The sequence below is a fragment of the Cricetulus griseus genome, chromosome 7, assembly GCF_003668045.3.
Source record: "Cricetulus griseus strain 17A/GY chromosome 7, alternate assembly CriGri-PICRH-1.0, whole genome shotgun sequence".
NCBI classification, from domain to species: domain Eukaryota; kingdom Metazoa; phylum Chordata; class Mammalia; order Rodentia; family Cricetidae; genus Cricetulus; species Cricetulus griseus.
Genome location: NC_048600.1, coordinates 96,642,250 through 96,655,675, shown reverse-complemented (window position 1 = coordinate 96,655,675; position 13,426 = coordinate 96,642,250). Strand labels below are relative to the sequence as shown.

The 13,426-nt window shown below is 47.3% G+C and overlaps 1 protein-coding gene across 3 annotated transcripts in view; it reads right to left on the bottom strand.

Annotated features, from left to right (window-relative positions):
• Positions 1–6,320: 6,320 nt before the first annotated feature.
• The window catches only part of Ap2b1 (adaptor related protein complex 2 subunit beta 1), a 112,199-nt gene continuing 105,093 nt past the window's right edge, over positions 6,321–13,426 (bottom strand). For all 3 annotated transcript variants that reach the window (XM_027426462.2, XM_027426464.2, XM_027426463.2), the window contains one exon: positions 6,321–7,727. In XM_027426462.2, coding sequence (XP_027282263.1) covers positions 7,653–7,727 — 75 coding nt within the window. In that variant the 3' untranslated portion in view covers positions 6,321–7,652. The remainder of the gene's footprint in view (positions 7,728–13,426) is intronic.

The following is a 13,426-nucleotide window of genomic DNA, read 5'->3' as shown; positions in this document are numbered from 1 at the left end:
CAAGCGTTTTACTAAACCCACATGCATAGTTATATGGGGGTGAAAGGTCTGTCCTAGGAAGCAGGGCCCAGGCCCCCTAAGCTTCCCCAGAGCCTGCATTCTGCAGTGATTCTGCAGCCGGCTCCCCGCAAGAGCTAGGGGTCACATACTCGGGCCACAGCCTCTTTCCAGTCCCTTTCCCGGCCTAGACTTGGGTCTCTACCTCACACAGGGGAGGTCAGGGGCTTCTGGGGATCCTAACGGCCAGGTCGTACGTCCTCGCTCGGTGTGTCCCCACCACGTTCCCGTGGGGGTGGGGGCACCGGCGGATGTCGGGCTCCCGATGACCCGATCGGTGGCAGGTGTGGGGGCTGCAGGAACCCCTCTGGCTTCCGGCCCCAGCTCCACTCCCGCGGCAGCTTCCCGCCACCCACCCCCCAGGCCGCCCTCACCCCACGGCCCGCTCCTCCTCCTCCCGCTTACCCGGGCCGTCCCGCTGCCTGCCCCTGCCCTGGCTGGCGGGGGCCGCGCTCCCCCCGGGCTCCGGCGCTGCCTTGGGCTCCCCCGCCCGGGGGAGAGTGAGGGGCGCCGCCCGCGGCCCGGGCGCGGCGGGCTGGGGCGCGGGGGGCCGCAGCACTGAGGGTCGCTCAGCTGCTCGCCCTGCGGAGCGCACCGCCCCACTCGCACCAGCGGAGGGGGAGGCGGGCGCGGGGGGTTCCGCTGGGTCCCCGAGCCCGACGGATTCACTCGGGCGCCGCGGGACCAGCTCCCCAGTCCCTAACCTCGACCTTCATCTCCCTCCCGACTCTTCCCCCGGGAAAATGTGACTCGAACCTGAAGGAGTTGGAGGCGGGGACCGGAAAGGCCCCCGAGCTTGTGTTTTCATTGCGATTCTCTATCCTCAAAGCCACTTACCCTGACACCGCCCCCCCCCCCGGCTGGGCTGTTGGTCCCCTCCTCCCCACGTTGTGTCCTTCTGACCCTTACCGGTCTAGTCAGTCAGTGACTGGCAGGTGCCCAGCGTGTGTCCTGCCCTGGGTGCTGATATCCAGGTTCTTGCGCCTCCACCCCTGGAGGACAGAGTGGAGGGTGGTCACTCTCGCCCTTCACTGCGGCAGGGAACAGCAGGCCAGGCTAGCGCCAAGCAAAGCTGGTCCCCTGCCAAAGCATGACCTCCACTCTTCTAAAACTGCAGTCCCTCTCCTCTGTGAGATCCTAGCATTTGCAGGCTCGAGGGCGCAGTTTCTCTTGTATTTATCCTCAAACAATCCTCACCAACATGTTTTTATTAGTAGGTAACATCCCAGTGTGGTAAGAGCTTTGCCTAAATCCTGAAGTTAAACACCCCCAGAACATTCCATGAAGTAGGTTCTGTTTTCCCCATTTTACAGATGAGATTACTGAGGTTGAGAAAAGATAAGTAACTCCTGGTACTTCAATGCAAAATGTGGAATGCAAAGGCTGAGTCACTATCTAGGCAACTACGGAAAAGCTCAGCAGAGGGCTCACAGTCCAGTGGGGAAGCCAAAGATAAATCGCTCTGTGTTCTAAGTCAAGGAAGGTGTCTGGGAGGGCAGAGCAGGCCAGCACTTTAGAGAGGTCAGCGGAGCAATTGTAGGGGCTTGAGGAGAGAGTCCAGAGACATGACAGACCCCCACAGGCTGGAAGAAAGGAGTCAGAAGATATCGAGAGAGGTTAAGACAAGGTCTCTGGCTGCAAGATGTCAGCCTGTGCAAGCGCCTACTGCTAGCAGCTTGAGGACCTGGGTTTGGTCCCTGGGATTGGAAGGGGAGAACTCCCACACATCCTCTGACCTCATGCTGTGGTTTATGAGCCTTCTTGACTGCTTCCTGCCCCCCTCCACTCCCCACCCCCGCCAAGAGTCTCAAAGACCCTGTTCTAGTTCTTTTCTTAGTGAAGCAAATACATGACAAAAGTGATTTCAGGGAGATAGGGCTTATTTTGGCTATGGCTTATGGGGACGGTCTATTGTGGCCAGAAGGCAAAGTGGTGGGAATGAGAGGTGGCTGGCACTATGTGGGCAACCAGGAAGCAGAGGTGAATGATAGGTGAAGCTCAATTTTTCCCCTTTGCCTTCTTATTTAGTACACGGGATGGTGCCACCTACATTCAGGTGGGTTTCCCCCGCTTCAGTTAAACTTCTGAGATGTGTTTCCTCGGTCATTGCAAATCCAGTGACGTTGACAATGAAAATTAACTATCACTAATCCAAACCACCAGGAGGTCTTCTACTCAGTCCTGTACTGGAGAGCAGGGCATCACAGTTGGGCATTAAATACCTCTAGGGTTTCGAGGAGAAACTGGTTTGTACTCATCTGCCAAGGGTTTTCCCCATCAGGATTGCATCCTCCTCCAAAGCTTGGAACAAGATTAGGACTGGGAAGGTCAGGGCCCCTTCTCTTAGAGCAGTACTTTGGGGCTGCGTGGGAATCAGATGTGACTGACCCCAAGGGATTCCAGTAGAGTCACTGATATCCTCTTAGCTTGATTAAATCATCCAGGACACTTTCCCACTGTATCTCAAAAATCTTTCATCCCCATCTTGCCTGATGATTGAAGCTTTCTGTTACTCCCCCAGGACACAGGTCCATTTCAGCTTGAGGGGGGACTAGAAATAAGAAATCCAGCAAAGGTCTCCCCTACAGATTACGGGACCTCATACTATCCCTCAGTGGAATGTCATTTAAAGCATTGCTTATTTTTTATTTGAGAAAGAAACAGTAATAGTTAGATCTTTGTAAAATAGTGTATTTTCCCTGAATTGAAGCTAATTCATTTCACTTTGCTGAGAGTCAATTTGGGCCTGTTTGCTCTTCTATGTCACAAGGATTACTTTGCTGGGAAAGCTTACGGGGTTTGGTCCTTGGATGGGTTTGGCTTTGTGGCTCTTGTTCACAAAGCTCTGGTTCAGCTGAGGATACCTGGTGGCTGAGGGGCAACCCCACAAATTCAGGTTCTAGGTGAGTAAGTGCCCTCTGTAGCATCTGAAGCCAGAGCATGGAAGGAGACAAAGGTCATACCCACTCCTATCCCATCAGAGCTGAGGACTCCCACTGAAATGTCAGAGGCCAGCCCGCTGTGAGTGTGAATGGAAGGAGAGCCAGCTAATACTGAAATTCACCCTTCCATCCTCCTTACCAACAGGCACTTTCTCAGTTAAGGTGCTGGGATTCGGCCTGAGATCCTTGAGATGGCAGTGTTGTCCCCAAACAAATGCTCCCAAGCCACTTCTCCAACCAAGAATCTCTGGTCTGACCAACCCCAACCGCATCTTCCCCTGGTTGGCAGCCATCAAGCATGGCAGGGCAAAAGCTAAACGGGAAATTGAAAAGGCAAGTTCAAAGCCAACGTGAAACTTTTCAAGAAACATCCTTGCTGCTAATACCATGTCTGGGGGCTGGCTGGGATTCTAGGATTAGTGTTCAGGAGATAGAAATGGGTAACAACGGGGGAGGTGTGATCTTTCCCAAGTGCCATACCAGCTATTAAAATACACCGGCTCTTGCTTCTAAGAGCTGAGGGTGGCAGGGAAAAATCAGGGTCCAAGCAAGACCGGAAGTACTAATTCATGCAGTGGGAGGAGGAAGGAAGGCCCAGGCCAGAGAATTGACAGAAACAACAGACCCAATGCCCATCCCAGGGGCAGAGAACAGTGTAATCTGGGGTTGAAATTGGATGGGGGGGCGGGGCTGGGGGTGGTCAGCTGCACTGAGCATATGGTCATCCTTAGGGCTCAGCAAAGCTGGATGGATATAGCGAGTAGGAGGGAGGACCTTTATGGAGTGAAAGAGGAGACTGCCATGCAGTCATATGTGGTGCCGCATCTCCCCTGAAAAGCAGGTGACGCTGAATTCAGCAGGGCAGGGGAACAGGATAAGCAAGTACTATGGGCACCGAGAGCTTTATCTACCACAGCAACCCAAGTACTACTGTAGATGAGCATAGATGAACAGGTACTCTGACAGTGAGTTCTGACTGGTTTAATATTAACCTTAGGTATTCAATTTTTTAAAAGTAATTTATTTATTGTGTCTTTGTATGTGTGTCTTTGTAGGCATGCTATAGTGTGTGTGTGTGTGTAGCTCAGAGAGAAACTTTTGGGCATTGGTTCTCTCCTCCCGCCATGTGGGTTCCAGGGATGTGACTCAGTTACCACTGGGCCATCTCGCCCTCACCTTGACTCCCTCATTGAAAGCTCTGCAGATCACCTGCACCTGAGCTGAGTCCCTCTGGGGGCTTTGCATGATCTTATCCTGATAGATCTTAAGATTGTTTTTCAGGGCTGGAATGATGGCTCAGAGGTTAAGAGCACTGGCTGCTCTTCCAGAGGTCCTGAGTTCAATTCCCAGCAATCGCATGGTGGCTCACAACCATCTGTAATGAGATCTGGTGCCTTCTTCTGGCCTGCAGGCATACATGGAGGCAGAACACTGTACATGATAAATAAATAAATCTTAAAAAAAAAAAAAAGACTGCTCTTCAGTAGCATGACCTGAACTTCAATTTAGGGACCTGTTCTTTCCCAGAGATCCCCTAGAGCTTGGAAGCCCAGCAGAGGGCCCTAGTTGCCATAGTCAGTGCACTGTCTCGACACCAACACCAAAAGCAACTACTCTGGGTGACTAAGTGATGAAAACTCCAAACTGACTAAACTTGTGAGATATGCAAGGACTTGCCCAGGGACAATACAAAAACAGTTCTGGACTTCTTGGGCTGATTTTTTTTTTTTTTAAAGCAGTGGCTATGCCATTTGCTTGGGAACATGTGGACACCGGGTTCAAATGGCTTTTGCACCCAAGTACTGAGAGACATCCTGGGTAATAGGTGCTGGGCATCGGCTCTGATATGTTTCTGCCCTTGGCTCTGCTGGCAGATACTGACAACCCAGGGGGACAAAGGCTACTGCCATTCTACCCAGTGTCCTGGGAACACCTGCCAGAGACTGGTTGCCCTGCACACACCTTCCTCAAGTTGTGGTGACTTGACACTTGAACAACAGGTGACTTCCTGAGATAAAGGCTTTTTCTCAATCCTGATTTCATCTGGGAGGACTGGGGCCATTAAAAACAATGACAACAAAACAGGTTATTAATGTCTCTTCTCTGGCCAGCTATGTTTTGTCTGGGCGTGTCAGTCCAGAGAACACAGTATACACCACAAACTTTATTTTGTGTAAATGAGTTTATTGATGAATACACAAGGTCAAGTTCCCCCCTCCCCCCCCAAAGAACAAATCCCAACAAAACAGAAGAATAAGCATTCTTAGGGCAACCTTTACCCTTACACACCTGACTCCAGCATCCCAAGCTTCACAACACAGACACATGGACCAGGCTTGGCTGAGGACAGACACTGGGGGAATCTGACCCGAAAGAGCTCTGGCCTCAGTACTCAAGTTCCCATCAGACACATGCTTAGGCCAAGGAGAATGGAGACAGGGGAACTTGACCCTAGCTCTCCCAATCTGGTCAAGCTTGAAAGGGGCCTGAAGGGAAGCCGTGGCAGAGGCAACACACTGCCTCTTCAGGAGAGGCCCTTTCATGTGAAGGAGTGTCCCTCCCTAACTCGGCCTGGGGTGAAGACAGAGATGGCTTCCCCACAGGTCAGACATCACCGATTGGCTCAGTTAGGCCAGCAGAGAACAGCATTGTTATCTGCCACTGGTGGAAAGGCCGAGGGGCCTCAATTTCAGGGGTAAACTCATCCTGGCACAAAATTGTTCTCCCTGCGTGCCCTGACACATACTCTTCTTTTGGGAATTACAGCTTGCTTTGAGATGAGAAAACTGTGTTTGGAGTGTGAACCCCTTATACCACTCATTTCAACTGACTCCATGAATGAGTCTCAACAAGGGAATGTTGTCAACTTGCTTTTCTACCCAACATATCACCAACCTACCTGCCTCCCACACAACCCTGCAGTATTTCCTATTCCCCACATGGTGAGGGAGGGATGCATTTCCTTTCCACCAGCCAGCAGTCCTCTTAAAGATTCTCAAGGCCTATAAAACTTGAGAGAAGCTTTGCAACTGGGAGGAAATGCGGCTGAAGGAAGGTGGTCTCTACTCTGATTTTCCACAACCTCTCCTCTGGGTCCAGTGGGTTAGGGCTGAGTCCAGCATGAGGTCTTTGGATCCTGGCATGCTGCTGACTTGAGAGGGGAACTCTGAATCGACCCACAATACCAGGTGCCAGGCTGTGCCACATCTCAAACATTGTGAACAGGACTGAGCAAGGTAGTGGGTAAGAGGCATTCTTTGAGCATATCCCCAGCCCTCTGAGAGATGACAAGAACTACATGGCCTTCTGAGATGATCTTGCTTTGCTTCAGAGCTTGAGTACCATGGATGAAGAACAGATCAGAGAGCTGAGGGACAACAAGAGCTGGCAGTATCTCTACACTCACTGGCTGGCCTCCAGAGCTGTGGCTCTAGGAGAGCCTGGCAAATGTTAGCTCCATTTCACTCTTGTTACCTGGATGTACATTCAGGTAACTGAGAAGATGTCAGCTGCCACCTGACACCAGTGAATGGTGGAGCACCAAACTCAGCATGGAGTATGGAAAGAGCCACAGGCAGTACAGGAAAGGCAGAGGACTTTGAGGAAAAGAACAACCATGAGCCAGCCATACCGGGAAGCCGATGAAGCTTCAGGGAACCAGCCTTAGCTCTGCTACTCAAGAGCCAGGCCCCGGCAGTAGTAAACTTTTTGCCTGTTACCTTTCTTTGTAGAAAAACAAGGTTGGATAAGCCATTAAGGTCTATTCTAACTCTAAAACCCTGACTTTTGATGTGACTTGGCCCTGAGGACCAGAGAGAAGGAGGGGGGAGGGAGCAGGGGGAGTGATGTGATTCTTTCTCACTCCTCTCTCCTCAGCTTCCTCAGTCAGGATGATTAGAGTTCTACCATCTCTCAGCTTTGTGCCTACAGGCCCAGTGTCCCTGCACTTCTGAAACATCTATGAAGACCACCACTGCCAAGCATGGAGTAACCAAATGAGAGAGCATGGGACATATGGGAGCTTGAAGGCTTGGCCAAGGAACGGATTTGGAAAGAGAGGGAAAAGTGAAAATGCAGATGACCAGGAGCAAGGCTGCCACAGACAAGAGGACCCTCCCCCACCTCCCAAGAAGGGGCTAGGGGCTGTACCTGTATCTTTTCTAAGACTGCCTGATGATGGTCAGTTAACCCTTTCTACTCATTATTCTACCTCAATTTCTCATCTGTACAAAAATATAAAACAATAAGGTGCAGTTTATGTTTCAGTGACACTTTTCCTTGCTTTAATTAATTTGTTACCTTTTTCTGCCTGTGAAATGAGCTTTTGATTACAAAATATCAAACTACACTCAGAAGAGGGTATAGAAAAAACTAGCCATTGGCACAGCATGGAGAAGCTCACAAGGAAGGACTGAGAGCAGCAGCAGGTGGCAGAGGTGGGGAATGACGGAAGCAAGCGGCGGATACACGTGTCACAGGAAGCTAGCCTATCCAACAGGGTGAATGCTAATGTCAGCACAGGGTGACTGTCACTACCAGGGTAGGTGGCGCAGTGTTTGGGTTCAGGCTCTACACAGCAGTACGACATCTTTCAGTTAAGAGTTCTTGGCTTGCACCGATTACAGGGTGGCCGGAGGGTACAGGACCCATTTATTAGTTTTTCAAAATGCTGTCGTAGACCTGATAGATGTACTGAGAGACTTCAGGGGCTCTACACTTCAGCGACAGCTGTGAAAAGGAGGAGAAAGTAGATTAGCATGGAGATGGTACTGGTTCTAAATGCATTCAAGCATTCAGGTCAAGCAGACAGTTTCTGACATCCTGAGACACTCTACGACTGGAACAGCCAAACAGAGAACTCACATTAATACAAACCATGGATTTCAGAACTTCAACTTTGTTGGTAATCAAGCTGTGCTGTGTGTCTCCCTACAGCCCACATGATCCCATGGGGCCACTGCTCTGAGGCTCTGCCAAGGGTGCAGAGGCCAGTACCAAAGAAACCCCTTAACTTGGTGACAGTCCTTTGAGCTGCTGATCTCAGTTCCTCTGTCTGATATGGATGTCAGTCCCAATTTCAGGAGGACAGAGTCATGTTAAGTAAAGGTCCACGGGGCTGGTTCTTTCTGTACCACCGAGGAACGTATAGACACTAATAGAGGAAGCCAGGGCACAAAAGACACATATAACTGGACAGCAGCTCATGCCAGCTGCTTCAAGGCATTTTCTCCCTCTTTAGACAGGGGGATCAGACATTTCTGATAACACTTTATTCCTCCACCACTGTCTCTTCTTTTAGTTCAACAATTATCAAATTAACATCAACATTAAGATTCTCATGATAAAGAACAAGAATTAAGCCCAAATTTGAACTCTTTAATTGTATTAGGGTTAAGCAAAATATTAATAATACCAGCAAAGCATGCAAAATATATTCTATCATAAAATAAGTTATCCTCCACAGTGTATTGCCGTGAGATTTTACATTATTTTACCTCTTTACTCTCTTTGTAGAGAGAACGTGGATGATTTACCATAATACCCAACATGGAAATACTTTGGGAAAAAAAAAAAGGTAAAAACATTCTGGCCAATTCTGAATTTCCTGAAACACTAACAGCCTAAAAACTTAAATACCAGCACTTGGGAGGCTGAGGTGGGAGGACTGCTGTGGGTTTGAAGCCAGCCTCAGCTACACAGCGAGTTCCAGGCCAGCCTGGGCTAGAGTGAGTCACTATCTCATAAAAAACAAAACAGAGCTGCGGAGAGGGCTCAGTAGGTAAAGCGGTTGTCATATAAGCACGAACACATGATCCCTAGAACCGATGTAAAAAGCTGGACACAGTGACAGATGTCTGTGATCCCAGTGCTGAGGGAAGGTGGAAACACCAGGATCCCCATGGTGTGGTGGTCAGCCACTCTAGCCAAATGGTGAGCTCAGAGAGAAACAATGTCTAAAAATAAGGTGGAAAGTGATTGAAGAAGACACTGCTTTCAACCTCTGGCTAACAAATGCACACACATACACACACAAATGTGTATACATACACATAAAAGAATGCTGTGGGATACTTATTTAAAGCCATTTTTATTTATTTGTATGTGTGCACCTATGTTTGGAGGTTAGGAGGCAACTTGTGGGGAGTTGATTTACTCTTTCACCACATGGGTCTCAGGGATTGGGACCCAGTTAGGATTGGATTAGCAGGACCACGAGTGCATCCCTGCAGAGCTACCTCACTGGTCTTTTACAGTCTCCAGGACATTTGCAAAATTGCTAGTCTATTATCAGTCATGAAGGGAATTCTGACAAATGTAAATAAAACAAAGCAACCTACAACTAATGTAAAAATATAGATAGGGTACAAGTTGCAGCTTTAGATCTGCCCTCCCCGCCACCCTCAAATTTATCTGAGAATCTTGTCTACAACCCTTATTGCCTTTTTTGTTTTTGGTTGTGTGCTGTTGTTCATGTTAGTGTGTGCAGGTGTGGATACAGTTGGGGCCAGGGACTGACACTAGTTATCCTCATCAGTTTCCACTTTATTTTTGAGACAAGGTCTCTTCCCTGATCCTGGAGCTCACCCATTTGTCTGGACTGGCTGGACCTCCTGTCTCTGCCTCCTCAGCACTGGGATCAATGTTTGCTGCCGTACCCAACCTTTTTTTTTTTTTTTTTTTTTTTTTGAAGTTAAAAAAGGTTTTATTTACTTTTGAAAATTTTATGTGTATGAGTGTTTTGCTTGCATGTAAGTACTGACCATGTGTGTGCCTAGTTCCACCAGAGGCAAGAAGAGTGTCAGGGCCCCTGGAACTGGAGTTACAGATGACTGTAAAACACCATGTGACTGTCATCTCCCCACCCACATTTCCCAACTTTTAAATTTCTCATAGTATAGACAATTCTTGTAACTTTTCCCCTATAACCTCTCCACTGCCAATGTGGAAAATTCTACTGGGAGAATATATGCTTCAAGAGAGTGAGAGAGAAGCAAAGAGACACAGCTAAGGGGCGTTAGCCCGCAGGTTAAAGAGAGTTAGTGCCTTTCTGCCAATATGGTGCTCTTTGTCCCACCCCTTCCCTTAGCAAAGGTGGAAGTCTGTTCAATGTAGCCAGAACCCTAGGTTTCATTTTTGTATGGTGACTAGGAGAAAAGAAACCTTTCCCAGGTTTTAGTTTTTGAACTACTATCATGCTTATGTGATATGCCTTCTATACCAGCCAGGAACAAACACCCAGATCTACCAAAAAGAGTCACTTGTCCTACTCAAGTCAGAGAGACTCACTTGTGTAGGGATGTGGCCTTACCTTTATAGGATATAAACAGTTTTCCTCCCTCTCCTTCCTTTTCTGAGTATCAAGACTGATACTTGCAACAAACCTCCTGCCTCTGCCTCTCAAGCACTGAGATCACAGGAGTGTACCTCCCACATGGCCTAAATACCGTTTTATGGAATGTAATGATCAGCCTGGGGGAAGTACTTTATCAACTACTCTTATGAGACTAAGGGTCTCTGAGGCTTCCATGTACTAGTACTGGCTCAACCAGATACTTTTCTTCCTTAATGTTGAGTTGAGACCCTAACAATAGTACAATGGGTGTACAGGATGAAGGGCAGGGAATGGATCTGAGAGATTCTCAAGTCTGGAGTGCCACTTTAGAGAATGGATTAGACCCATGCCAAGTGCTTCTGGTGACTGAAATGGTACTGTAGACATAGGAAACTTAGTCACGAGGAGAATCGAGGTTAGGAAAGGGTGCGTGGAAAGAACTACATTTATCATTTAAAACTACAAAGGGAGCTCTTTCATTTTATCCCAGCACCTGGGAGGCTGAGGCAGAAGGAGTACTATGAGTCCCAGGACAACCTGGGCTATGTAATATGCTTGGGGCCGACTTAGGCTACAAGACTGAGACACTGCCTAAAAGAAATCTGGGAATTATAGCTCAGGCTTGTAATTCCTGCATTAAAGTGGTGGACACAAGATGATCAGTAGTTCAAAGCCAGACTAGGATACAGAGGGCCTGTTTCCTCAGAAAAAGTAAAAGCACCACCCCCCAAGACTCTAGAACAATAGCAAAACCCCTCTGAAACAACAAAAAGAGTATTATGGAAGATGGGTATAGCTTAAAAAGGGTTCCACAAAGACAAGGTCTCACTATATTGCCCTGACTACTCTGGAACTTTCTATGTAGACCAGGGTAGCCTCAAATGCAGAGATCTGCCTGCCTCTGCCTTCTGAGTGTTGTAAAGGATCAGAGGTGTGCCACTAGGCCAAGACCCAGACTCTTTATTTATTCTTTTTTTTTTTTCAGAGTACAATGATTTTTATTTGCTAACAAAGGCCAATTTTAGTTATTTTCTTAAGCATAATACTAAGGTCAACTAGTCCTCAGACTCTGATCCATCTTCATCTTGACTAATCTGGAAGTAACAAAGTTCATAAGTCAGATGCAACCACACGAAGCCAATCATGGAGAGGTATGACCTTGTTAGAGCAGTTGTGGTCCTGTTGGACAAAGCGTGTCATTGGGGGCTGGGCTTTGGGGTTTCAAATGTTCTCTATCTCTCTGCTGGCTGTCTATTTGGATATAGAACTCTCAGCTTCTTCTCCAGCACCATGTCTGCCTTTGGGTTGCCATGTTTTCCACCATGACAATAATGGACTAAACTTCTGAACTGTAAGCCAGCCCCAATTAAATGTTTTCCTTTGTAAGAGTTGCTGTGGTCATGGTATCTCTTCACAGCAACAGAACACTAAGACACACATGCACTGACACACATGACTACACACGCACAAACCAATAGACACAAATAAAAGATAGGCTATCTGATGTATGATTTATTTTCTATAATATTTTCAAAATGGCACAATCATTGTAGGAGAACCAATGAGTGTTTTCCAGGGCTAAGGTTACATTCCAGTACCTCAGAGGTAGAGGCAGCTGAATCTCTGAGTTTGAGGCCAGCCTGGTTTATATAGTGAATTCCAGGCCAGCTAAGGCTACAAAATAAAACCTTGTCTCAAAAACAAACAAAAACAAAACACAAACAACTCCACCCACACAGAAAAAACAAGTCATTCTTTTAATGTCAGTTATTTTCTAGTTTTGAAAGTATACTATGTGTAAGATACCATTACCAGTACAAAAACTGGGTTAAGGCAAAAAGTCCCACTGAACCGTGTGAGTTCTCAATTATTTCCAAATGAAGTATGTTGTAAAGTGTTAATTATATCTAAGAGAGTGAACAGCCCTTCTCAAACAATGAGCTTTAGGAACCATTAACAAACACATGAACTCTACACATCACTTGTCTACTTAAAAAAAGATCACATGATTTTGAATATGATTTTTCTTTGATACAGTCTCTGAGGTTACCCAGTCTGGCCTTGAATTTGTGATCTTCCTGTCTGAGCTCTCACATAGCTGGGATCACAGGTCTGTGCCACCAGGGTCTAGTCTCACTTATGGTGGTTAGAGGACAATTGGTGGGGGCCAGTTCTCTCCTTTTACAATGTAGGTCTGGGAATTGAACAGGTAGGTTATCAGGCTCGGTGACAAGTGACTTTACTTACTGAGTCATCTCACCTGCTCCTCTCCAATCATTCTTGACTATGGTTTCTGGGATTAACATGCTTCTTTAACTTAGCCCAAATGGAACAAAGTATACACTAATGAATGGTGAGTTAAAAAGAAACATACACACAGACTTTGAGCAAATAAGAAAAGTAAATAAAGACCTGTTGTAGGAGGAGAACAGAGGGTCTTCTTGTCCCGGGGACTTAATGTAAATGACAGGGTAAGATTATCACTCTCTGAAAAAAGTAAGACATGAGCCTGGCTTGGTGGCACATGCGTTTAATCCCAGAACTCCCTTTAATTTCAGTACTTGGGAGGCAGAGGCAGATGGATTTTTTTGAGTTTGAGGCTAGCCTGGCCTATATAATGTATTCTAGGATAGCCAGAGCTACATTATGAGACCTGTCTCAGAAAAACCTAAAACAAACAACAAAACAAAACAAAAAAGATAAGAGACAGTAGCAGGGATGGTAGGGAGGCGTGTCCACCTCATGGGAAAGCTCACATGTGCTCACTGTGAAAGCCCAGGATGACAGGACTCAGCAGTAGGCACACACATGGCATTCCAGCTTATACCAGGGAAAACACTACAAATGTCTGCTTGAGGTGGTACTATTCCTTTGATGTGTGCTAGTATAAACAACAGCTGTCAAAATGAAGGAATGGTGTCAGAAGAATAGCAGGCTCCCAAGTCTGACTTTTCACCTTTCTCAGAACTAGTCAATATTGAATCTTCTTCCCATCACACCTTTCAAAACAGTCTCACACGAGAATAAGGTATTTCCCCATCTCAAGTTACCTTCCCAATGCAGATCACAAGCAGCCCCCACCTGGAGATGGTAT